Below are 26,039 nucleotides of genomic sequence, written 5' to 3' on the forward strand. Positions count from 1 at the left end.
TTTGAATTGAAGCCCGGTTTGCGATTTTCGACACCGACTCCCTCCCCCCAAACGTATGCTCTTCGTTTCAGGGGCTTCTGCGAACTTTTGCGATGGTCCCTAAGGTGTGACTTTGCTATTGCCTCAGTATGTGGGTGCATAGCAACCCACTCATGTCGTATACAGGGGTGACTTTTACTTCGCCACCAGTTGTAACCCCGCCCCCAGTAGCCAAATCAGTCAGTTTCACTGGCTACATCACCTTGCTGTGAGTAAGACCGCTTGAAATGTGCTTGTATCCATACAAAAACTGGGTCCAAGTGGATCCAGTTTTTGAATTTTTTAAATGTGTCGCTATGCTGTGACGTAGCACTGTCAAGCCCTATTGGGAGAAAAAACAAGTTGGAGGAGGATCACCATCCCCCCCCCCCCGCACCCCCTTCTTCATACTTTGAAGTTAAAAAATTTTGTGTAGGCATATTGACTTGTATCAGCAATGAAGGCAGGCATGGCAGGTTAGTAAGCTGAACAAGTAACCACCAGCAAAATAGACTACACGAGTACACAGAGATAAGTTACGGAATGCAAGGAGAGTTTGTTGATTATTTTCGAAAAGTAGAAATGAAGCTGGGGAGGAGAATATCTCAAGTCCAGAAAATGAAAGCACTGGAGAAACAAAGGCGTGGCATTTTGGTGAAAGGGCGAGGCGATGCTGACCACACTAATGGCCATGTATGAATAAAATAACGGACAGTCGCTCCTTGATAATGGAAGTCAAGGTCAGTGTGTGTTGGAGGCGTGTCCAGCTCTAGATATTTTTTTAATTTGTCCACTGCTAAGTAAGGAGAGTTTAAAAAGTATCAATGACTCTGTGTGTGTGTGTGTGTGTGCGCGCACGCGCGTGTTTGTTAATGCGGCCGAGATTTTCGCTATCACCAATCACCAGGACCTCACTCGCCACTCGAAGTTCTGTTCCCCGTGACTGAAACACCGTCGGTCCTTTCAGGACCAACCATAACCTGCAGATGGGCTGTATTGTATTGTGTGTGTGTGTGTGTGTGTGTGTGTGTGTGTGTGTGTGTGTGTGTGTGTGTGTGTGTGTTTGTGTGTGTGTACAGCAATACCACAACAACCATCATACATTTGACGCAGGCTGAGGTGGGTGGACGTTGTCAGACTTCTTCTCCGGCTGACTGTACAGCATTGTGGCAGCAATCACCAGGGAGGCACCTATAACAAAGAGACTATAGGAAAAAAAGTACACAAAAGCAAAAAAACAAACAACAAAAAACAACAATCTGTAAGGGGTCGTCCATTATTAACGATCTTTTACACGAAATGAAAAAGTTGGGTTTATGGGTGGGCAGGCGAGAGCCGTTGTTGCCAGTGCAGTGGTAACTCCAAGTGCGGATCCAGCTGTAGCTGCCGAGAATCGAATATATCCTGCCGAAATTGCACACCAGGAAGGAAAGCAAAATGCCGTAACTCTCCTCCCGCCACCCAGTCAACGAATCCCGTAGGTGTTCAAACGGTGCGCCACGTGCCGGCACAATCACCCACATGCTCCCACGGAGGGGTCGGAAGTGGGCGACAGGCTAATGCATGTAGTACTGATCAACATCAGACGACCACCAACCACTTGCCTACCGAGCTTAGCCCTCAGAGTCAAACTGCGCGACACACCTCAACAGTTCATACTGCCCATAGTCTTAGTGCGACCGCCTCCGATATGCCTGTCTCTTGTTCTCAACAGCTGGCTTGGGACGAACTTGAAAATGAGCAGAACCGTGCACTCCTCCAGCCCGTGACTGTACGTGACACTACCCTATTGGCGAACTTGGACTCGTCACAATCATCTGAGCTGGACCTCCACATGGCCCACCCTGTGCCCGAACCCCTCATTGCACCTGCCCCACCACCTGGTCCAGGGGTCAATGATCTCTCCAATCTCCCTGACTACCCGCGTACCCTTGGAGATAGATTCTCACTAGGGGATTTGGGCACACAGGAGACTGCTCGCTGTATCAATACTGCCTATGAAGCACTAGTCCACTACCGACCAAATGCAATGCAGGTCCCACGGGGTAACACCGGCAAGGACTTTGTGTCTCAACTCGCACAGTACATTCAGTGCTTTGGTGTGAGAGGACAGTATGAGGGCCAAGCTTTCAAAGTTGCGATGGTGTTTCAAATGCTGCTGCTACAGAAACCACTTGGCCCATCAGAGAAACCAGCCAGTACACTCGAACGGCGGTTAACAGAGTGGAAGAAGGGGAACCTGCAGACCCTCATCCACGAATGTGACACTATTCACAAGGAGCTCAAGAAGCGTCAACAGAGAAGCAGAACCAGCAATGATGATGCACGTCACTTTGCATCCAAGGTGACCAGCGGCCGGCTGGCATCTGCCTTGAGATCACTTTCCGCTGGGGAGTCTCCTGGTGTGCTGGGACTGGATGACAATTCAGGTGACTACACTGTCCGGGAGATACTGGAAGCGAAGCATCCCCCACCTGCACCCGCGTCCATGGAGGCGTTGCTAGATGGTGACGCTCCACCTACACTGCATCCAACAAGATTCTCTGGGTTAGACCGAGAAACGGTTCGGAGAGCTGCCCTTAACACTCATGGAGCAGCAGGTCCATCTGGCATTGATGCAGACGCGTGGAGATGGATGTGTACGGCATTCTCGGAAGCATCAGACTTGCTATGTGATGCACTGGCTGCCTCTGCTCGACGGCTTGCAACAGAGCATGTTGACCCAGTCACCTTGGAGGCGTACGTAGCATCCAAGCTTATCCCGCTTGACAAGGACCCAGGAGTTCGCCCAATCTGCATAGGCGAAGTGGTGAGACGAATCATTGGCAAAGCCATCCTTGCCCTCATCAGAAGCGACATTCAGGAAGCGGCAGGAAGTCTCCAATTGTGTGCTGGACAGGAATGCGGCATTGAGGCCGCAATCCATGCAATGCAGCAGATGTTTGACCAAGACGACACCGAAGCAGTGTTGATGGCGGATGCCACAAACGCTTTCAATCAGCTTAACCGGGAAGTCTGTCTACACAACCTGCGCCACCTCTGCCCATCCCTAGCCACAGTAGTGATCAACACGTATCGCTGCCCAGCCAAGCTGTTTGTTGGAGGTAGTTTTATCATGTCGGCTGAAGGAACAACCCAGGGTGATCCTTTAGCCATGCCCATGTACGCCGTTGCCATTCTTCCACTGATCCATTACCTGTCAGCAGCGAAGGCCACTCAGCTCTGGTATGCGGACGACTCGTCAGCTGCTGGGAGGATCATCCGCCTGCGAGCATGGTGGGACCTTCTCTGCCAGCGGGGTCCGTTGTACGGATACAAGCCGAATCCATCAAAGTCTGTGCTGGTCGTGAAGCCACCGCACCTCGAAGAAGCCAGCAGAATCTTCGAGAGTACTGGTGTCACCATCACCGACGACGGTCACCGCTTTCTTGGAGCAGCTATTGGCACCTCTGGCTTTGTGGATGGCTACCTCAGCCAAAAAGCAGAGTCCTGGAGGAAGGAGGTCCTAACCCTCGCTGAGATCGCCGACTCCCAGCCGCAAGCTGCCTTCTCTGCCTTTACGCATGGCCTGAAGCACCGTTGGTCGTTTCTGTGCCGTGTGATGGAGAGGGCCGCTTCAGCTTTAGGCACGCTGGAGGAAGCAATTGCCTCCCGCCTCATCCCCTCGCTCTGTGGTCGCTCGGTGGGCACCGTTGAACGGAAGTTGCTAAGCTTCCCCTGCAGAGATGGTGGCCTTGGACTCCTCGATCCCACTGCACTCTCTGGCCAGTACAAGGCGTCATGCACCATCACCGCTGCGCTGGTGTCAAAGATCAGCTGCCAGGACCCAGCCCTAGGTGACACCCTCGACACTGTCCGCCAGACCAAGCGGAAACTGGCTAGTGACACCAGACTGGCCACAGGAAGAGCTGCCACTGAATTTCTGCTGTCACTCCCGTCGGATCTTCAGCATTGCATGAGGCTAGCCAGCGAGAAAGGTGCCTCCTCCTGGCTCACATGTCGCCCCCTGAAGGCGCACGCATTCGCTCTGTCGAAGGGCGAATTTCGGGACGGCCTGGCACTTCGGTATGGTTGGACTCCATCTCATCTTCCAACACATTGTGCCTGTGGTGAATCCTTCACCATTTGCCATGCTCTGTCGTGCTCTCGAGGAGGATTTCCCTCGCTCCGGCATAATGAGGTTCGTGATGTGACAGCGTCTCTCCTCAAGCGTGTTGCCCACAGTGTCGTGCTCGAGCCACACCTGCAACCTATCACTGGCGAATCCTTCAGGCATCGTTCTGCCATCACCAACCCTCAAGCGCGGCTGGATATAGCTGCGAGTGGTGTCTGGGGTGGACGGTTTGATCGCACCTTTTTTGATGTAAGGGTTTTTAACCCGTTTGCGAGCTCAAACCGTACCACTTCAGTCCCCTCCAGCTACCAGCGTCACGAGCGAGAGAAACGGCGTTGCTATGAGGAGCGAGTCTGTGAAGTCGAGCATGGCTCCTTCTGCCCCGTCGTTCTCTCCACATCTGGAGGCATGGAGAAGTCAGCGACATCGCTATACAAGCGCATTGCTGACATGCTATCGGAAAAGTGCCAGGACCCCTACTCCAGGGTAATGGCATGGATCCGCTGCCGGGTAAGCTTTGCGCTTCTTCGTGCCTGCATTGCCTGCCTACGTGGAGCTCGTCGTCCCATCTTCACTCCCTCCGTCACAGCTGCTTCGGTAGATCTCGTAGTTGCCGAGGCTAGGCTCCGATAACTGAATGATCCTCCTTGAACAGACTCCTGCAATCGATGTTATGAGAGTTCTCCCATTAATATTATTACTCTTTTTCGTATTATTAGTTTGTTTCTTTTGTTATGATTTCTTGTGTTTTTCACTCGGCTTTATTATCATTTAACTTATTATTTGGTGCACATTAGCGCTACATGGTTTATAGTTTCCCTTTTTCTTGATTTTGTATTTAGCGCTTTCGGGTGTTAATATTTATTTTTCTTATTTTTGCACTAAATTATTATTTTTGGCTACCGTTCTGCTTTCGTTTCGCGTGTATTATTCAAAAAGTTTATGGGTGGGTGGGCCAAGGAGGGTTCTGTTTAGAAAAATTGATACTGTATTTATAGTCAACAAACATTGGGCAAATATTATTATTTATATTCGGAAGAGAAAGACCAAGGAACTACAAGTTACGCTATACTGTCCACTAACACCACCAGTTACTAAACAATCAGCTCATGCGATAACATTGCACGACACTGACCGAGTCCATTTATTTTCGGCCTGAAAATTGAATGCGGCCAAAATTTATACGCGCCGAAAATGTGTAGACTTACAGCAGGTGAAAAATCCATCATCCATTCTATGTGTCAAGTCAATGCTGTATGTCTGTGTGGCAGGTTGGGGGAGAAGGATCCCTTCGAAAATTCGACCCGGTTTTTATACATGTGTCATATCGGCCTCGGCAGCTGACGGGTTCTCCCGGGCTGTACGACAAACTTCCCCAGGTTGTACGACGAACTAACTACTCTGCCGGTACTAGTTTACATGTTGGGTGAACGTGTTCCCCTCATGAGCGCGCGTTTGTACGGCAGTTGTCTTTTGTATCTACTTGTCACTTTTATCAATGCATGGGCCCCGGGATGTTGTATCTGCTAACTGTCTTATCGTATACGCTGGCTGTTTAGTTAATTCATAAATAATACGCATTTCTCCTTGTCTTCTCCCATTGGTCAATTCTGCATAGCAACAAGCTCTCTATGGTCTGATTGGTTGGTTTTTCCCGCCTTTGCTACGCCTTTGTCTAACTCGATCCTTTTTGTTCTCGATATAACTCCTGCTGCTTCTGATCAAAAGTACCAACCTTCCTTTGACCTTCACTCTTGAATCGAGCTTGGAATCACAGTTACTCTCAACCTTATTCGAATGACCAAGGTGAGCGTGTGTGGCTGAATGGATATTTGGATCAACTATATTGGTTGATGACCTGGTGGGGTTACTACGGCAATGCGAATGTATACGTTGTAGCCTTGAGATCGGTATTAAGTATGTCCGGCATGACATATTTGGTGCTGTGACCAGGATCCAAGTTCTGTTCTTCTGTAGGCGATTGCTTACGGAAGGCCTCCACAAGCTGGAATGTTTGGGTTGATGTCAGATGGGCTGTTGTCTAAACCGAACAGATCGAATGATTTGACGGCAGGGCAGCAAACAATGATCGTAATGCGGGGCGATTGCTCTTTGTTGAAGGCAGATTTGCCCGTTTTTGAGAGGATGTGGGCAAGGCGAGGGTGTTGACAGAACTGCCAACACCCTCGCGCATGCGGGTTGAACTGGCGCACGGACTGGTGATCGGTTGATCATCGTATCGTACTACAGATTTGTAGTTTGATGATGAGGGTTGAACTGGCGCGGACTGGTGATCGGTTGAACACCATACCGTACTACAGACCAGTTTGACCATGATTTTTGCTGACCCGTACGCGAATGGTGTGATCCGATGACGACTGTAGTACATACGAACGTATGTACTGTGCAGTACATGTGACCTGAACAGCTCTCATTGGTCGGAGGAACATTGTACGAAGTAGCAAGTGGGGAATATAAGGCGCCACTGGGCAAGGAAAAGGTATCACAGTCTTGCGATTGCAAAAGACAAAGATATCCTGTTGAGAGCGAACGCACTCGATTTTCTGATTATCATGGCTCACAATCAGGCTCCGGATGCAGCAGCGAACGCTGCTGTAGGGGGTGCCAATGGTGGGGCGATGGTGGTACGGCCGGCAGTGATGCCTGAAGCATATGATGGCGTGGGGGATTGGGTGGAGTACTTGCAGTACTTCAACCAATGTGCTCGTGTGAACGAGTGGAATGACGTGCAAAAGGCTCAATACTTAGCCGCACGGCTAAGAGGGGCTGCACAAAAATTTGTTGCGACTGTACCTGAAGCCCACCGAGTGGAGTGGCCTCAGGTCGTAGAGGACTTGTCGAGGAGGTTTGCACCACCAGAGACAGCCCGCCAATATAAGTCGCAATTTAGAACGCGAAGGCGCAAGCCTGAGGAAGACGTCAGTCGATTGGCTGACGACTTGCGTAGTCTTGTACACAGGGCTTACCCGACCATGGGCGGAGACGTACAAAAAGAGTTGGTGCGGGATCAGCTCATTGATTCCATGACTCCTGACAGGTTGCGATTGCGCTTACAAGAAAATGCACCACGAACGGTTCAGGAAACGATCGAGATGGCTAACCATCTGGAGAGGGTGTGGGGAAACGAGGGCACGCACGGCCGAGCGGACGATGCGTATGGCGTACCACGTCAATTGGTGACGGATGCGGTTGCACCGTCGGAGCTCCCTACGTTGGAGTCGTTGGCAAAGTTGGTGGAGAAGCTTAGTGATCAGGTGGACAGGATTGCCCACCCTCCTAGGCCGAACCAACAATTCAGGAGAGGGGACCAAGTGGACAGAGTTGACCACTATAGGCCTGAACAATCGAGGGGTTTGACTTGCTGGTTCTGTGGCCGAATGGGACACAGAAGGGCAGACTGTCCAGACTTGATGAAACCTGCAAGGGAGTACCAATCTCGCCGACCGGCGGGAAACGGGCATTGATCGAGACGGCGGGCCGCGTCTGCGATCAAGAAACTGTGCTGGGTCCAGAAACTGAGGCGATTGTCTCGGATGCTCTAGACAATGACTCTGAAGTGGTCGCTGCCTTGAGCAGGGCAGCAGAAAGCCACGGAGGTATGATGATTGAGGGAAGGATTAATGGGCTGCCAGTAGAGTTACTGGTAGATACGGGTTCCTCAGTAAGTCTAATTTCTGAGACCCTCTCGCAGCAGTTGGGCTACATGTTGGGCGACCTGGAACCACCAGAGAAGTTGACTGGCTTCTGCGGTGCGGATGGTCAGATGTTGCATGTGTGTGGCACGATCGCTGCATGTTTGGCAATACAGGATGCTATTTATGTCCATGAGATGAAGGTGATTCGAGGGTTGCGGTATCATTGCCTGATTGGGAGGGATGTACTATCGCAGATACCTTGCGAGATCACGTCGAATGATGGGAAATTGAACTTCAAGGCTGATAAGGCTGAAGTTTCAACGGTGGGAACATCACAACGCTGCCATAATCTTCGGTTGAAGAATAGGGTAGTTATACCTCCATATTGTGAGATGACGGTGGCTGCCGTTATCGAGAACAAGGAGGATGTTCCTTCATGTGGCATCACCGAACCAGACGGGCTGTCTGATCGATGGTGGGGATGTTTTGTTGGCACGAGCGGTTGTTTGTCCAACAGATGAAGGTGTACCCGTTCGGGTATTGAACTGCTCAGAGGAGTCAGTATCTTTAGGAAGAGGTGCCCGAGTGGGACAGCTGCTACCTATTTCAGCCGTGATGAGTATCATGGGCGAAGACGAGGATGATTGCGATCATATAGGAATGGAATCCACGGGGGATTCGGGAAGTTCCGAAGACTTATGGTAGGCGCTCAACATTGGACTAGAAGGTCCTGTGAGTGGGAAGTCTGTGTCGGGGGATGACGAGCTGCAGCTCGGTTATGAACCTGGTGAGGGCACAGCGGAGGCGAACCGGGAGACGTCTCGTGTTCAGCCTGGTGGGCAAGGGTCAATTGGGATTGAGGAATTGGCACGCTTGCGTGATCTCGTCTGTCGCTACCGGATGGTATTCGTGATGAACTCTGCTGAATTGGGTCGCACGACTGTGCAACACTACAACATTAACACCAAAGGAAGAAGTCCTATCTTCCAGGCTCCAAGGCGATTGCCTTGGAACTCAAGGGGTGGTAGAGGATTCTACTAGTCCTTGGTCTTCGCCAATAGTGCTGGTTAAGAAGAAGGATGGCTCAACTCGATTTTGCGTTGATTATCGCAAATTGAATGCCGTTACGGAGCGGGATCCATATCCTCTCCCACGGATTGATGATACGTTGGACGCGCTGAGTGGCGCGAAGTACTTTTCCACCTTGGATTTGTGTTCCGGCTATCATCAGCTGCCTATGGCAGAAGAAGACAAGGAGAAAACGGGTTTCTCCACTCCAGATGGGCACTACCAGTTTACAGTCATGCCGTTTGGTGTGTGTAACGGTCCAAGCTCGTTCCAGAGACTTATGAGTGATGTCTTGCGTGGGTTACAGTGGCAGATTTGCCTCGTGTATCTCGATGATGTGATTGTGTTTGCAAAGACTTTAGACGAACACTTAGAGCGACTCGAGGCGGTGTTTGAACGGCTATTGGACGCAGGTTTGCGTCTAAAACCATCCAAATGCTTCTTGCTGCGTACGAGGGTGGATTTTCTGGGCCATGTGGTCTCGGAAGAGGGTGTGAGCACTGATGAGGCAAAGACTCACCGCGTGGCTACGTGGGAGCACCCTACGAATGTAGCGGAAATTCGGGCATTTTTGGGGTTCTGTGGCTACAATCGAAGGTTCGTACCGAACTTCTCGGATGCTGCTAAACCCCTCACTCAGTTGACTAAACAAGGCCATGCGTTCGTATGGACCGAGGAGTGTGAAGAGGCATTTGCTACGTTGAAGAGTCGGTTGACTTCTTCACCAACCCTGGCATATCCACAATATGGACCTGATGCTCCGAGGTTCATTCTGGATGTTGACGCCAGTGGTACGGGATTGGGTGCTGTTTTGTCACAGCAAGATGAGAAGGGGGTCGAACGACCGATTGCCTTTGCTAGTCGATTGACATCTGCATCGGAACGCAGGTACGCTTCTACCAAAAGCGAATTGCTGGGTGTAGTTTGGGCGTTTAATCACTTCAGGTGTTACCTGCTCGGCAAGCGCTTCTTGGTCCGCTCGGATCACAAGGCATTGCAGCATTTGGACAACTTCAAAGAACCAGCGCCGATTGTCGCCAGGTGGTTGGAGTTCCTCAGTCAATTCGAGTATGATCTGCAATATCGAAAGGGCAAGGCTCATTCGAACGCAGATGGCGTGTCCAGACAGAAGACCAAACCTGTGATGAATGTTACAGAGGTGGCTCCTACCGTTCCTGGACCCTTGGTTCAGCGAAGGGACTGGACATATGGGACCTGGGCGATTGCCCAGCAAGCTGATCCTGACCTCAGGCAGCTTTTTGAGTGGCTAATGGATGACGGCGAGTCGGCTGACTTGACCGGAATCAGTCCGACTTTGAGGAAGTACTGGCGGGGACGCCAGCATCTTTCTGTAAAGGGCGGAGTGATTAGAAGGGAATGGGTTGAGCCTGAGATTTCAGCGCTGAACCGTTTTCAGATTTTGATCCCAGTTGATCTGCGGACCGAAATTCTGAAGGAATATCACGATTTCCTTGGTCATGTGGGTATGAAGCGGACGATTGCCCAGCTTCGCACTCGGTTCTATTGGCATGGAATGAGTCGTGACGTTGAAGATTGGATCGGCACGTGCACGTCATGTTGTCGACGCTCCCGACCGGTTGGTCGAGGACAAGGGGCACCCTTACAGGTGTCCTGGGCGGGGTATCCCTTCAAACGTGTGGCTATGGATTTGATTCCAGGACTGCCTGAGACTTCAGGTGGAAATCGTCACATTTTGGTCGTTGTGGACTACTTCACGAAGTGGGTAGAGGGGTATCCGTTGAAACGAATGGATGCAGCGACTGTTGCATCGGTATTTGTGAGCGAATTCGTGTCCAGATTTGGAGCACCGGATAGCTTGCATACGGATCAAGGTGCAAACTTTGATTCGAAACTGTTCAAGAACGTTTGCGGCTTGCTTGGTATCAAGAAAACGTGGACAACGGCTTACCATCCGTCGGGTGACGGATTGGTAGAGAGGTTTAACCAGACGTTAGAGCGATTGCTCTCACACTATGTTCAGAGAGACCAGCGTGATTGGGATGTCCAATTACCCGCAGCATTAATGGCGTATCGGGCTACCACCCAAGCCAGCACAGGGTACACGCCGGCGTATCTCCCCTTCGGCAGAGAGTTCTGTCTCCCGCAAGATGTTGCGTATGGTTTACCGCCAGCTGAACAGTTGGATGAACCTACGTATGTGCGTCAATTGCGGTCCTGTTTGGCGGATGTGCACACGATTGTGAGGCACAAGCTCGGTGCAGTGCATCGACATCAGGCGCATCTCTATGATCATAGGGCTGTGTCGGTGGAATTCGCGGAAGGAAGTCTGGTATGGCTCTTGGTACCCGCTGTTCCGGTTGGAACCAGCACCAAGTTGGCGAAATTAATTCAAATTATGGAAGGGACCGTTCAAGGTTTTGAACCGGTTGTCTGATGTTGTGTATCGCGTCCGTGATATGGGATCAGACTCGGCTACATGTCAAGTTGTGCACGTGAATCGCTTGAAGAAGTGTCGTGTACGCCCAACACATCTCGCTACGGTTGTACGCGAGGAAGCGTCGAATGATGGGAAATTGAACCCGATCAGAACTGCGTCACCACAACAGAACTCCTACACGCCTGATACCACAGACTTGTTGTATGCGGAAAGAGCAGGTGGCCGTGACGAGCAGTTTGGAGGAGTACAGCTACTTCCCATTGACGCTGCAGTAGCACCGGCTGATGTCAACCATCCAGTTCAAGGAGTACAGTTGCTTCCCGCTAACACTGCAGTAGCATCGGCTGGTGTCAACCGTCCAGTTCGAAGAAGGAGACCACCCCAACGACTGGAGTAAGACTAATGATTGCGGGACGCAATCTCCCAGAAGGCCGGGGAGATGTCATATCGGCCTCGGCAGCTGACGGGTTCTCCCGGGCTGTACGACAAACTTCCCCAGGTTGTACGACGAACTAACGACTCTGCCGGTACTAGTTTACATGTTGGGTGAACGTGTTCCCCTCATGAGCGCGCGTTTGTACGGCAGTTGTCTTTTGTATCTACTGTCACTTTTATCAATGCATGGGCCCCGGGATGTTGTATCTGCTGTCTTATCGTATACGCTGGCTGTTTAGTTAATTCATAAATAATACGCATTTCTCCTTGTCTTCTCCCATTGGTCAATTCTGCATAGCAACAAGCTCTCTATGGTCTGATTGGTTGGTTTTTCCCGCCTTTGCTACGCCTTTGTCTAACTCGATCCTTTTTGTTCTCGATATAACTCCTGCTGCTTCTGATCAAAAGTACCAACCTTCCTTTGACCTTCACTCTTGAATCGAGCTTGGAATCACAGTTACTCTCAACCTTATTCGAATGACCAAGGTGAGCGTGTGTGGCTGAATGGATACTTGGATCAACTATATTGGTTGATGACCTGGTGGGGTTACTACGGCAATGCGAATGTATATGTTGTAGCCTTGAGATCGGTATAGTGTATGTCCGGCATGACACATGTATGTTGGTTCTGTCCTAGATCGTATGTACATGCATTCATTGTTTCGTCTCATCATGGAGCAGCTTATGCGAAGGCTAGCCAAGCTTGCTTGGCGATGCCAATGCGGAAAAGACTATAATAATTAGGGGTGAAAGGTTGCACTGAGATCCCGAGTTCGAGTACTCTGATTTTCTCCGATCGAATATTCGAGTATTCTTCATCTCCTAAAAATTGCACACCAAGGGCCTTAGTACAACCCTGATTGAACCGAGTAGCAGTCATTTTTCTCGGGTATATCGGTTCGTGGGTCATTTGGGCTCTCTCTACTCGTAAACAAATGTTCACCACACAGTCTGCACCTCAATATCCGCCGACTGCTGCTCTGAAACTGCAGATTTCTGTGATAAATGCATGCACCATGTATGAACGAGTACTCTGATTTATTCCGAGTACGATTATTTTTGAAAAAACCGAGCGAGTACTCTGATTTATTCCGAGTACGATTATTTTTGAAAAAACCGAGCGAGTACTCGAGTACTCGGTATAATTGTCTCACCCCTAAATTAATAATAAATAATAATATGTGTGTAACCGTACCTTGTCAGCTCCAGATCATCGAGGAAGATGAACGAGATGACCGCAGAAAAGATCAGGGAAACAGATGTGGCGAAGCCTTTTAGAATGTTGTCGGCGTACTTGATCACTGCCGCCACAACTAGACCACCAATACCCTATGTGAGCAGCAACACACGCACACACACACGCACGCACACATACACACGCACGCACACGCACACACACACACACACACACACACACACACACACACACACACACACACACAAACATACACACATATATTATGAACAGTCACGCACACACAAGGGGCACAAGAACAAAGTGTTGCAGCTCTGATGACAGGAATGGACAAACTGCAAAATTTTGAAGTAGATCACGTAGTACACCGTTTACACAACCTAGACATCAAAAAGAAAAAGGAAAAAAATGTGGACAATGATCAGTTCGCACTACCGACGGCCTTACACAAAGTCTTCCGTAATCTGGCTGAAATCTACACATCATTTGCAGTCAAATGATTCTAGTTGAACAAGAACAACCGCTGCTCTGTTACGAGGGGGGAGGAGGAGGGAAAGATTGGAGATACAAGACATTTTTGACTGGTTTTTTTTTTAACATTGACCCATGAACTTGCCCTTTGATCGGCTCAATAGTTGGACATTAGACCACAGGCGGCACATCATTTACTTTTTGTTTCAAACTCACCTGCAAAATAACAACTGTCCACACGAGAGGACTATATCCGTGGAAGAATCCTTCTGACAATACCACCTTTCTGTCCAGAACCACTCCACCGAATCCTAACAAGATACTAAAAAACGCTGCCAGTGGCAAGCATTCAAACAAGCATAAACACACACACAAAGCCAACAAAATTTTAATAATGAGGATGCACACATACTTCAAGAACAGTAAAACCTGTCAGGGCGACCGCTCGGATAAGACGACCACCTATCCCAGAAGACCACTGCATCCAGGACCAAGGCCAAGGGATGCTATTTCCAGTCAAATGACCCTGGATAAGAAGACCACTTGGTAACAGAGACTACACTTTGAAGGTCCCTGGAGCGGTCGTCTTACACAGGTTCCACTGTACGAGCAAATAGAATAGAGATAACATGTTTCAGCGACACTGTACATGTACACTAGCAACGAGACATGTTGGATCTATTGCCAGTCAAGAATGCTGACAATAGAGACAGCTATCGGTATTTCTTGGATCAGCAGTGTCAGGAAGTGTTGAAACGCCGCTAAGCCAGGCTAAGTTCCCATCAAAAATGGGCAGCTGATGCAAATCGATGGCTCAACTTTTATAGATTATTCACTCGTTTTGTCGTACCGATCGACTACTCAAGTAACTCGTGTCCAGGCTATGGTCTCAGCTGTAGCAAGCACGGAGTCTGACGTTTTCGTACGGAATTATATTGCAGACAGGGTAGACGTCGACGTGGGCACGGATGGGCCTGTGCTGTCCAGTATAACAATCGATCATGGAAATAGGCTAATAGCAGATGACACTGGGCATGCATGTACGAAGGTGTACAGACATCAATAGCAAAAAGGTAGCTGAAGTCCAGAGTTGAGACTTGAGGTGCAGTGGAGTCATGCAAGTCTGAACACAAACTGAATCACTTTGTGCATGTATAACGTTACATTAAAAGCTTTGAGAAAGTGCTATGAACTTCACTTCCAGTATAACATCCCTGTACAAGGAAAGTCCAAAGTCAAGATGACCATCGTCTACTTGGCAGAGAGACGAGAACGCCAAGCAACTCACCTAGTTGAAAGTTACGCAACCACAGCGATGGCTTGGTTCCCTTTAGGATTTTCTCAAAATAGACGCCGGCAAAGCCGGACGAACAGCAAGCGGACAGCACTGCTACCAGACCCACTACTGAGCTACCGACGACCGTGTGAGTGGCAGAATACGACTTCGAGGACGAGGATGGCATCTGGACGGCAGCACACACGCGCACACACACACACACGCACACACACGTGCATACATGTGTCCACACATGCACGCACACACACAGAATCCAAATGGCGTAACGAGAATAGTTCAGTGTACAAGAAGAGTGGTGCAGTTGACACGCGGCCAACATCCCAGCAAACATGATGTGCTGCAGAGATGATGTGCACTCAACCATTCTCACGAAAATAACTTTAAATGTGGATGCAGGATTTGGAATTTCAGCCAAGATTTCAAAAGTAGAACCGCAAAGTACCGTTGATCCAGTCCCTCTAATGCCTGCCGCCTATACAATTTCTACAAGTGCCTTTGAAACGACCTGTGTGTATGCGTCGAACTACAGTGTTGAACAGACGCATGCCGTGCTATATATCCAATACGTGCCATTGCAGGTATGCCTTTGCATGATGTCGTGCACAATCCAGCATGGCAAGTCTGATCTTTTGTGTTGCGGTACACAGTACTGCACTTGCCAGCCGCGATCTAATTCCCCGCCCCATGCCGAAAATCCAACTGGGAAGCGACAAAGCGCGGGCGGGGGGGATCGGGATCTACGGCACTTTATGGTACTAGTACAACCATTGGAAAGGTGCTCCCCACATCTAGTATCTAGTACAATCATTGTCTTCACTTACTGTTTGTAAGAACTGAAAGTTGCTAACTCCTGTCCTATACACTTTCTTCAGTAAAAATGTATAAAGCAAGATGACGGGCAAGGAGGACATGCTTCGAAAGATGTGATTACTGTTCTGGACTACAACCATCGGATTTCCCCAAACAAGTAAGTTTTAACTCTATTTATTAGGCCGTCTGCCGAATAGTTTCAGTGTGTTCATTTGAGTGACAAGTTACACTTGATGGTGAGTCGCATCCCATCCCACGAATTTCGGTTATTGTAAACAAACGGCGAGACCTATACTTGGGGAAACACAGTACTAGCACACGGCCGATAGGGCTTGCTGCACTCTGGCACATATGCTGGCCTGAATGCTATCTATCCACCAGGCAAGGCACATTCTCTTACCTGTACACATGCGACACCAAACATCAGCATAACTAATGCCGTCCATTTCTTGACGTCCAGTTGCTTGCCAAGCATAAGGACAGAGAATATAGCCGTGGTCATGATTTTCAGCTGATACGTGACCTGCCGCAGAAAACAGGACACAACAGCAACAGCAAAAACAACAACACACTTATTGGCGATGGTGCCATCGTGAGAATAAAGAATTCAAGAACAAGAACAACAAGGACAAAAACAATTCTCTTATTGGCCACAGGCCATCATGAGAATAAAAGATTTCAAAAAAATAATAATCAAAAAAACAACAAGAAACACATCAAATACGGGGAACGATCACACACAGCGCCAAGAGCAATGCTCGACAACAGTCTAACCTTATATGGGGACACAAGAGCATACACTGTCTAGCCTGCTGCATAAGATGGCTGGCAACTGATGTCGACGCGTTGCCATGCACACAGTGGGAAATGTAGGTAACAGTCACAAGCCAGCAGTCAACAAATTGCTACATCTACGAGGTACTGTCTGCTGCTCTTCGTCTCGATTGGAGGCAGCTCAGCACACGATACTCAATAGAGGAGCATGCACAAGACGCGAATAAAATGAACAATGTGAGTAGACGGCCCGAGCACTTGAGCAGCAGTACTGGCCAACCTTGTAAGGCCCCGGTCACACCGAAACAAGCCACTTTGGGCTTGTTATCGCTGGCGCTCAGCTGGCTTGCGTGATCCCTGTGACGCGGTCACACCAGACCTTGAGTGCAAAGCTTGAATGACTTGTTTTTCTTACCCGCCAAATTTTGAATATCTCGAAACACACCAATGTTTGCAAGAAACTGGAGAACAGAACGTTCGCGATCTAAAACTGTACTTGTTCTAGTGTTCAGTTTTGATGAAGAAGCAAAGGAAGCCCGGATTCTGAATTGCGAAGTCGTGCTCTTTTTATTTGTTCGGTGTGCATGGACGCGATGGTTCGGGTGGTGTTTCCTGATGTCGAGCTTTCTGCCCCGCCGGTTGCCGTTATTGAACTCAGTTGCAATCCACTCTCTTCTTTGTACCCGGCTTTCTTCATGAATTCGGTCGTGAGTGTGGTGCCTTGTCTTGGCCTCAAACCACAGCTCCAACAATCTACGCAGCAGTCTAGAGGCACAGCGGCAGAAATCCATGGTCGTCGGACAAAATCCAAATCAAACTGAATACAGTGTAGTTGGGGTAGACAGACTCACGGTCAAAACCAAAGGCACAGGGATAGCACGGTTTCACGGACACAAGAAAGAACATCAATATCAGTTCATCATGTCAACATGGTGTGCTCCGGAGCTCCAAGCGCACTCAAATTATTTTTTGAATTTCGGCTTTCAGCCGCTTGTACAAGCTGTGGCTGAAACAAGCCGGAAAAAAAACGGCTGAGAGTCAGCCACGGCTGAAAGTCGCTTGTAGGACATTTTTCAGCCATTTCCATGGTAATAGTGACGTAAACAAGCGCTTGTTTCGGCTGAACGGCTGAATCGAGCTCGGTGTGACCGCGGCCTAAGCGACCCTTGCAAGCATTTCTGGCAACATTTCTAGTTCCTACAGTGGGTACATTGCTCACCTGATAGGTAGCGGCATCTAGGTTGGACAGCGCTACGTAGAGCAGGTTGTTTTGAATGGTGTACAGCAGGGCAGGAACGGCCAGCTTCAGCAGTTCGAATGGCTGGCTGAACAGCACTGTCCTCAAGTGAGTCAAGAACACGATCGGGCTGTGGAATCGATAACTTTCGCGTGCCAGCTCCCACCAGAATAGTAGGAGGCTGGAGACAAGTTTGAACACCTAAATAATAAGCAACACAAAACAGCAACACAAACGTGAACTACCCGGATAACACCTGCACGCGGTACATCTATAAATCCTTTCCTACATGGTTTGGAATCTTTCATTCTGCTGCTGCTGCTGCTGTTGTCGTCTGCTGTTGTCGTCGTTGTCGTTGTTGTTACCATCAATGTTGATACTAAATTCTACAGTGATGCCGTTCAGACACGTAGCATGTCGCATCAGATAGATAGATGGATATAAAGAGATAGCTGAGTACACAGAGTAAAGAAGGCACTGGACACTTCAACAACGCCTTTTGCACCACTACTCTTCAAAGTTTTTCCAGCCGTGCTGCTACCCACAGTCAACTGGGAACTTGTGGCCAGGCACAAGGGGTACATGGATGCGGCTAATCGGGTTTCTCGGCGCTTGTGCCAGTGGTTGTAAGACTTATCCCCTCATCCCCACCGTTAGGCGCTGCATCTGCCGCTAGGGTTTACCGGGTGTTAGCGGCCGTCGTGAGTTCCCTTCAGGAACGGACACGATACTTTACTTTTTAGTTTCACTCTTCAAAGTGGGTAGAATGGTGAAACGCGCAACAGCACACAAGTCCTTATATCTATCAAATCAATCAAAACAACAACACTCTGTCACAAGGTGAAGTGAGCAGCTACTGCAGGGTCGCCGCCTGGAACAGCGTGTGACTCCACGCCTGGAACAGCGTGTGACTCCACGCCTGGAACAGTGTGTGACTCCACGCCCGACAGAGAAGTCGCCGACGACTTAACTGTACCACACAGTAGCAACTGTACGAACGGACCAGACGGATTCAGCAATATACCATCACCTGAAATCATTACCGGCTTGCTTGAGTTCAGTTCACAAACCAACATCCACATCCAAGTGTGTGCACACAACAAATCTCACCTGGTTGTGCTGAAGGCGGTGGCGTAGAATGCCAAGCTGAAACCTGAACTGTGAGTGTGCAGAAGAAGTCGGTGTGAAAGTTTTCATGTTGTGCCCTAGTTGCAACTGTTGTTTGAGATTATGCTCTGTATAAACAGTATTGATGGTTGAGATTATGCTCTGTATTGATAGTTGAGATTATGCTCTGTATTGATGGTTGAGGTTATGCTCCGTATTGATGGTTGAGATTATGCTCTGTATTGATGGTTGAGACTACGCTCTGTATTGATGGTTGAGACTGCTCTGTATTGATGGTTGAGATTATGCTCTGTATTGATGGTTGAGACTATGCTCTGTATTGATGGTTGAGGTTATGCTCTGTATTGATGATTGAGATTATGCTCTGTATTGATGGTGGAGATTATGCTCTGTATTGATGGTTTGATGGTTTTACTACGTAGCTGATGCCACTCACGCTCTCTAAGGCGCCAATTTTCGTCACCCATTCGACCGCCTAAAGCTAGACAAAAGGACTTGTTTGCTGTTCGTCGTTATCACCATTGTACCCGCTTTGAAGAGTAACAGTTTGAAAGGCCTCGTCAAAATGTCCAGTGGCTTCCGTGCTTCATGTGCTTGCTTGTTTTCCTCCAACAAAAATCTATTCAAAGAGACGAATAGATAGATACTATAAGATAGACGGAGATTCATAAACGTGGCAAACATTTATCAACATGTTTGCTGTACTAGTAATAGCAGCATACCTCAGCCATCACAACGGCAGTTGAAGCTAAGTACATGGGCCCGGTACCGACTGCACGCGAGTAGCGCATCAGCAGCACCAATGCAGTCGTCTGCAGAACCAGAACTATCAGCGATAGGTACTTGAGATCCATGACTAAGCTGGCACTAATTCCCACCCTGGAAAAGCACAGAAGAAGAGAAAATACAAAGAAAAAGAGGTCCAGAGCACAACACTTAAAAAAAAGCTACATCCACGAAAAGGAACAACTGCAGAGCTATGATACTTTTTTCTTCTTCTACGTTCATGATAATATAGCGAACCATTGTCCATGTCCCTGTTTGAACCCATACAAAATCGACCCTTTGTAGTGAACCGTTTTCATTCATAACAAACCATGATCTTGTAGGACCGCGTGTAAACCAAGTGCACTCATACAGTCATGGGCCACACGCCAGTAATGACGTGTTGCTTGTAAGTTGTATGGTGTGAATGCATTTCACATAAAGGCCGCTGCTTATATGAATTTTTGGTGAATTTTTGCAGGCTTCTACATGAGACAGGCTTCTATACAAGACAGGTATTTCTATGTATGCCAACACTAAAACCAGGCTTACGTGCCGACAGTGTATCTTTAAAATCAGGCTTCTATACGAGACAGGCTTTAATACAAAACACTACGGGATACTCCTGCACAATGGCGTTCAGCATATCAGGAGTCGACTGTACTTTGAAATACTCGTATCAACAAGCGCAACAAGTGCTATGTTTATTAAAGTGCAGTAGAAGGCAGTAAAAGAGTAAATGATTAAAATCAAAAGAGGTGGCATTTGGACAGGGCCTGCGGCACAAATGGGCCTTCATTGCTCGAACCGTGCCCGACATCGCGCACTTGCTTGATTCCTTGGAGGACAAGATCCGCACAAACTTCTCTCTTCTCTCTCTCTCTCTCTCATTCTAGCCATCACCAACCGACCCCTCCAGGTGATCTTGAAAGGTCCATTCTCGCTCTACCCTGCCGAGACGGAGGTTTAGGGCTCATCATCCCGACCTCCCTGTCAGCCCAGCATCGTGATTCTAAAGCCATCACCCAAGCACTCGTAGAGCGTATCTTGCTTCAGGATCAATCCCTCGACGGCATCTCGCACAACACCAGAAAAGCAAAGGCAGACACTTCATCCCAGGCCCGCCGTGGACGCATGGACCATGCCAAATTCATCAAGGATAGCGGCCCTCCTGCCATGCTTCGGGTGCTGGAGCTGGCTTCAGAGAAGGGAGCCTCTAGTTGGCTTACCTGCCGCTTCGTCGCTACGGTTTCGTCCTCCCCAGGCAAGTTTTCAGCGACGCACTTCACTTGCGCTATGGTTGGACCCCATCTGGACTGCCCTCAACCTGCGCATGCGGTGCTTCCTTCACAGCAGAACACGCTTTGTCCTGTCCCATCGGGGCAACCCCTCCATGTGTCACAATGCCCTCCGTGATCTAACTAGTAACAGCATCCCTCCTGAAAGATGTGGCCCATGATGTGAGCACTGAACCTTCCCTGCAACCACTCACCGGTGAGACCCTGCGTCTTCGCACAGCAATCTCAGCTGATGGCGCTCGCCTGGACGTGGCAGCATCCGGCATATGGGGTGGGCGTTTTGAGAAGATGTTCCTCGACATTCGCGTCTTTAAAGGGGAACTCCACGAAAAAATGAAACTTTGATAGCCTGTAGAGTTTCGGGCGCTGAGTCGAATGGTCTTGGTCCGAAGTCTCTACGAGAAAGCGTTCTTGAGATATTTCAATTTTAGCCACGCCCCATACCAATGTATGTGTGACGTCATTGTGGCATGGTGCGAGAATACTTGGATTTTGAATCTCACTTTCTTCAGGACGAAAGTCACTTCAGAAAGTAGTTTGCCAAGTCGCCTGAGCCGCTGCAATGCCAAATTGTTGTGTTGTTGATTGTGCCAGTATCACATCATCCTCCTGGGGATAGTTTTCTCAGATTCCCAAAGGATGGAGACCTGGCAAAGCGCCGAGATGTTGCAATGCGTCGTGAAAATTTCAAGCCTATTTTCGCAGCACGAGCTATGTTTGCTCGCTGCATTTATGATCCAGAGGGACTTGAGAGCTGAGTTTTGACGAGTACGCCGTCCAGGAAAGCCCTCATCAGTGTACCAGTGCCCTCCGAACCGTGAGCCTCCAGCAAAGCGAACTCAACAAGCTGCAACTGAGAAAGCAGGGCGAGATACGTCCCATCAGGATCAGAAGAGTACATCACACCATCAACTCCGACTGCAGCTAGCTGATGAACGATATTACCCCAGTAACTTTGCGCATACCAGTACTCAAACTGTGCACATCTGTCATCAACTGGGACGCAAACAGACAGACCCCCAGCAAGTACGAAGGTTACAGAACTGTTTGCTTGCGATGTGCAGGCAGCATGCACGACGAACTGTCTCACCAATCCTGCCAAACTGAACCAGTGTAAGTTGATTGCGTGGATATGTCTCTATTTATAACAGCTACCCTACTTCTAGGCATGGTTGCATGAATACCATATCACTCAGAGCAGTTGTTAGAAGTCTGGACAGCCTAGGAATAGTGCAAGTAAAGTGAAACAAAAATTTATTACACTCCGAGTTCCACGCTTGCGGGATCACCAGGCCAAAAAATCTAATTTCGAACAAGGAATGGGTTCTGGTTGTATGCGAAAGAAAAGTAAGTGAAGACCTATTGTGCAAGGAATACAGTGGGGACTACACACATTATACACATGCACTCACACCTTCACCCACATGCGCGCGCGTGCACACACACAGACACAACAACACACACACACATACGCACCCACATACTCAAACTCACTCGCACGCACGCTAGCCTAAGGATAGTACATATGCTGTAGTAGTGGTGTACTTAGTGAAATGACTATGTGTACATCTAATGACGCCGCCACTCCACGCCAGAAGACAACATCTGCTGAACATTTTTGCTCCCGTCTCTTATGGGCAACACAGGGAATGAAACGAACAATGCAATTGAGAACAAGAGTCGTCCTGTACGGTGAAGTTTCCATTTTCTCATACAGCAGTATATTGTCTAAGCAAGTGTGTTTTCTCCACATTCTTTTTGCCATGCAGGTATATCACAGTGTCATGCCAAACTACATTCTCAAACGCATTCGTTTCTCAATTCTGGGGATGATTGGACACGCACATCTCGCAGCTCTTGACGACGTCAATGTCAACCGTCGCCACAGCACAACCAAAAAGACCGCGATAGGAAGGTATAAAGTCCAGTTCTCAAAGCATAAAGAAGACTGTGGCCAAATAGAAAATTATACGACAGAAAGAGCTATGAGTATGTTGACAAGCTCATGTGTGAGGTGGTAGCGGTTGCAAATGGCAACCTCCATGTTCCTGCCTTGGAGAAGCGTGTTTCCCTGCCAAATTCCAGGTGGAAGCCTCCTGAGAAGGCTGAGGTGGTGCAGGATTTGGATATCTTTGCCTGATGGTATTCACAACGCAGGCTGGAAGACGACAACGAACGTGCTTGCCCAATTTGCCGTGTACATAGTGTGTACTGCCTGTGTGCCGCATAGCGTAGAGATCTACACAAACACAGAATGTCGTATGGAATGTGTATGATGAGTGCTTGTACACATACCACATTGCTGTACCGTAATAATTAGTATTGTCAAATAATAATTTACTCTACATATGCGCTGTATTGCACCTACCGGTACCTACCTGCACTTTCAGTGCGCGCGCCATACTAATTTAGTGTCCACTGGTACAAAGATGGAGGGTCTTGTAGAATTTACCATAATTGCTGATTTCAAATTGAATTCCAATGATCTGGGGGATGAATACTGATTAGGACGCGTTCGATTACCTACTAGTACAGAGATGTCTTGGTCAGAAAGTACAGATTTCTTACTCTCCTGCCAGAATTTGTGCATTATTTTGGTGTACACTTTCTTGACCCCACGCTTGTACGTTGCATGCCATGGTATACTAGAAAACGAGTTTATTGACAAAGTCTATCGCTTGGAACGATAAAGTATGGGTTCGGGTGTGATCAAATGCACCCATGGTGCTCATAAACTGTGTGCAGTGCTCTCTTCACCAACAGAACACTACCTACCATACTTTGTAGATCTCGTACCAATCCAAGGGAAAATGACAAAGACAAATGTGAGTCATGCATGAAAACTTGTGATAGCACTATAGTACAGAACAACGTTGTTCGTGCTATGCCTGACAACAATAAGTTACACACAAAACATTACGCGCATCGATCCTCACAAGATAAGTCAAGACATACTCGGAGCAAAGAGAAATTTGTTTGTGTCATGCATGAAACTTGTGATAACTACCAGTACAATGTCTTTCTTGTGCGACGCCTGCTGTAGTGCGCCTGACAACAATAAATTTCCCCAAAAAAATAAGAATAAGTGTATCATGCTGATACGCGCTCCTCACAAGACAAGTCAAGGCAAACTAATTGAGGCTTACCTAATGTCAGACTCTTCTGTCACTGGCATTGGCGGCTTCTGCATGTCGAGATAACCTCGAAGAGCAGTGATGGGCACAGCCTAATGCAAGGATACGATCTCGTAATCTGCGAGGTCCGCTACGCAAGAAACCTTGGGCCGTCTTGTCGACAACGACGGCAGCATCCTACCAGCAAAATCATTCCCGCAGGCTGGGCATGGCTATACACTTTTGTCCACGCTCGCACCAGTCGGAGTCCCAAACGAATCGAGATTCTGGTGGCCAAGCTACTCGTCTTCTGTCGGACGCAGCTGCTGAAGCATCTTCTTCCTCAACATTTGTTACACGCGATGGCAGCTCCTCAGCAGAGTATCTGGGCTCCCTGCCCCAACCATACGCGGCGGTGGGCTGTTGGTCGTCCTCACTGGCCTCAGCATCGCTGCCTTCATTGCTGGGGACAGAGGATTGTTCGGAATCGCCCATCTTCCCTTGAAATACCAACTAAAATTAGTGCTTGTAGATTGGCGAAGAGAAACGACTTTGCCACAATGACGTAGGCAGCCCGTGATGATGTAACCAAATGGCCGCATGACGTCAGGGCGCGGCCCCCGTTTTTGCAATTTCAAAGTGAAATATCTCAAGAACGCTTCGTCGTAGAGGCTTCGGACCAAGACCATTCGACTCAGCGCCCGAAACTCTACAGGCTATCAAAGTTTCATTTTTTTGTGGAGTTCCCCTTTAACCCACATGCACGTTCCAACCGCCAGCAGTCACTTCCGGCAACATACCGAAAACACGAAGTCGAGAAGAGGCGCTCGCATGAGGAGCGAATCCAGGAAATTGAGCACGCGTCATTTGTGCGGGTAGTCTTGAGTGCATCTGGAGGATTCGGGAAAGCGGCTTCTGTGCTCTACAACAGAGTTTCTTGTGGCATTCTGCTGCGGCCAGCACAGTGAGAATGTCAGCCAAAGCTCAGTTGGACTTCGGTTGAGCAGCACGATGTCCACGGAGGCTAGCATTTGCTGAGCGAGAGAAAGAGACGCTTGACCTGATCCAGGCCAGTGCGGTGGAATAGGGTTCTTTTCTCTTGTCCGAAAGCATACAGTTGCTATCAGGAGCGAATCCGGGACCGAATCGAGCAACCGTCATTTGTGCCTCTTGTCTTCAGTGGCTCAGGAGGATTTGGGAAAGCGGCTTCTGCGCTCTACAACAGAGTTGCCTGTATGCTTTCGGACAAGAGAAAGGAACCCTATTCCACCGTACTGGTCTGGATCAGGTCAAGGGTCTCTTTATCATGACGCTCAACCGAAGTTCAACCGAGCTTTGGCCGACATCCCGCTGTGCTGGCCGCAGCAGAATGCCACTTGTGATCCTCTTGTTTTGGCAATCTAGCCCAGAGTTTCATTTAGTCCATCTCCTCCCTCCCCCCCCCCCCCCCCCCTCCCTGGTACAAACTTTTTGATGTTCCTTGTGTTTTCACAGTACATGTATTTATACTCTTGTTCTATTTACCGAATTTGGGTTGTCTTTTTGTTTTGGCTCCACCTTACGGTTACAATGTACAAGGAGTACGGTGCAACTTCAAGAGTTCTGAGACTAAAGGTCAACATTAATACTAACAATACCTGGTACTACAAAACTCTCTAACACACCTGCCCATAACGCACACATACACAGTAACACGTTTCCTCACCAGCAAAGCACGAAAGTCCTCGACAGCTGACCCCGGCGGTTAGGGAATGAATGAGCTTCTCTATTGGGAGATGTTGGGCAGATTGGGCACCATTCAGGCTATACACCTTTCTTCCATATCGTACGGTGGGCTCAAGGAGTAACAGGCGCAGTTCAAGGTCACTAAAACGAATTGGCAGAGCTGAAGATGATACTTTATGCAATTTCAGCTGCCTGAAGAACTAGTTCAGACAAAATTAATAGCAATAGTTTCCAGAACAAACTGAGGGAAAATAAATTATTATTTATTTCGAACTCTTCGGTCTTCACGACTTGTGTGTTGCTTGAATAGTCAAGGTAAAAAAAAGAGAGAAAGACCTACTTACTACAGACCTAGCTCTACAAACTACTACAGTGAATAAGCCTGAGAGACAAAAACAAGAGTAAAAAATCTCAGGAGTGCAGTGACGACTGTTCAATTACTGTAAAGTAACGTAAGTTGCTTCTCCACTGCAAACGACACAGTTGAGGGATTTCATTTGTGGGAGGGTTGTATAC

At 48.6% G+C, this 26,039-nt stretch overlaps 1 protein-coding gene and 1 long non-coding RNA gene across 2 annotated transcripts; both read right to left on the reverse strand.

Annotated features, from left to right (window-relative positions):
* Positions 1-429: 429 nt before the first annotated feature.
* On the reverse strand, positions 430-25,988 carry LOC135804478 (UDP-N-acetylglucosamine transporter-like). The gene is made up of 8 exons (XM_065318359.1): positions 25,504-25,988; positions 19,345-19,501; positions 17,477-17,695; positions 15,884-16,006; positions 14,665-14,839; positions 13,593-13,708; positions 12,906-13,039; positions 430-1,223 (listed from the first exon to the last, which is right to left on the reverse strand). The coding sequence occupies exons 2-8, from the start codon at positions 19,474-19,476 to the stop codon at positions 1,115-1,117; spliced, it is 1,008 nt and encodes a 335-aa protein (XP_065174431.1). The 5' UTR covers positions 19,477-19,501; positions 25,504-25,988; the 3' UTR covers positions 430-1,114.
* Positions 22,596-24,508, reverse strand: LOC135804477 (uncharacterized). The gene is made up of 2 exons (XR_010551067.1): positions 23,832-24,508; positions 22,596-22,924 (listed from the first exon to the last, which is right to left on the reverse strand). It is a non-coding gene; the product is annotated as an uncharacterized LOC135804477 (long non-coding RNA).
* Positions 25,989-26,039: the final 51 nt, after the last annotated feature.

This window comes from Sycon ciliatum, chromosome 1, assembly GCF_964019385.1.
Source record: "Sycon ciliatum chromosome 1, ocSycCili1.1, whole genome shotgun sequence".
Taxonomy (NCBI): domain Eukaryota; kingdom Metazoa; phylum Porifera; class Calcarea; order Leucosolenida; family Sycettidae; genus Sycon; species Sycon ciliatum.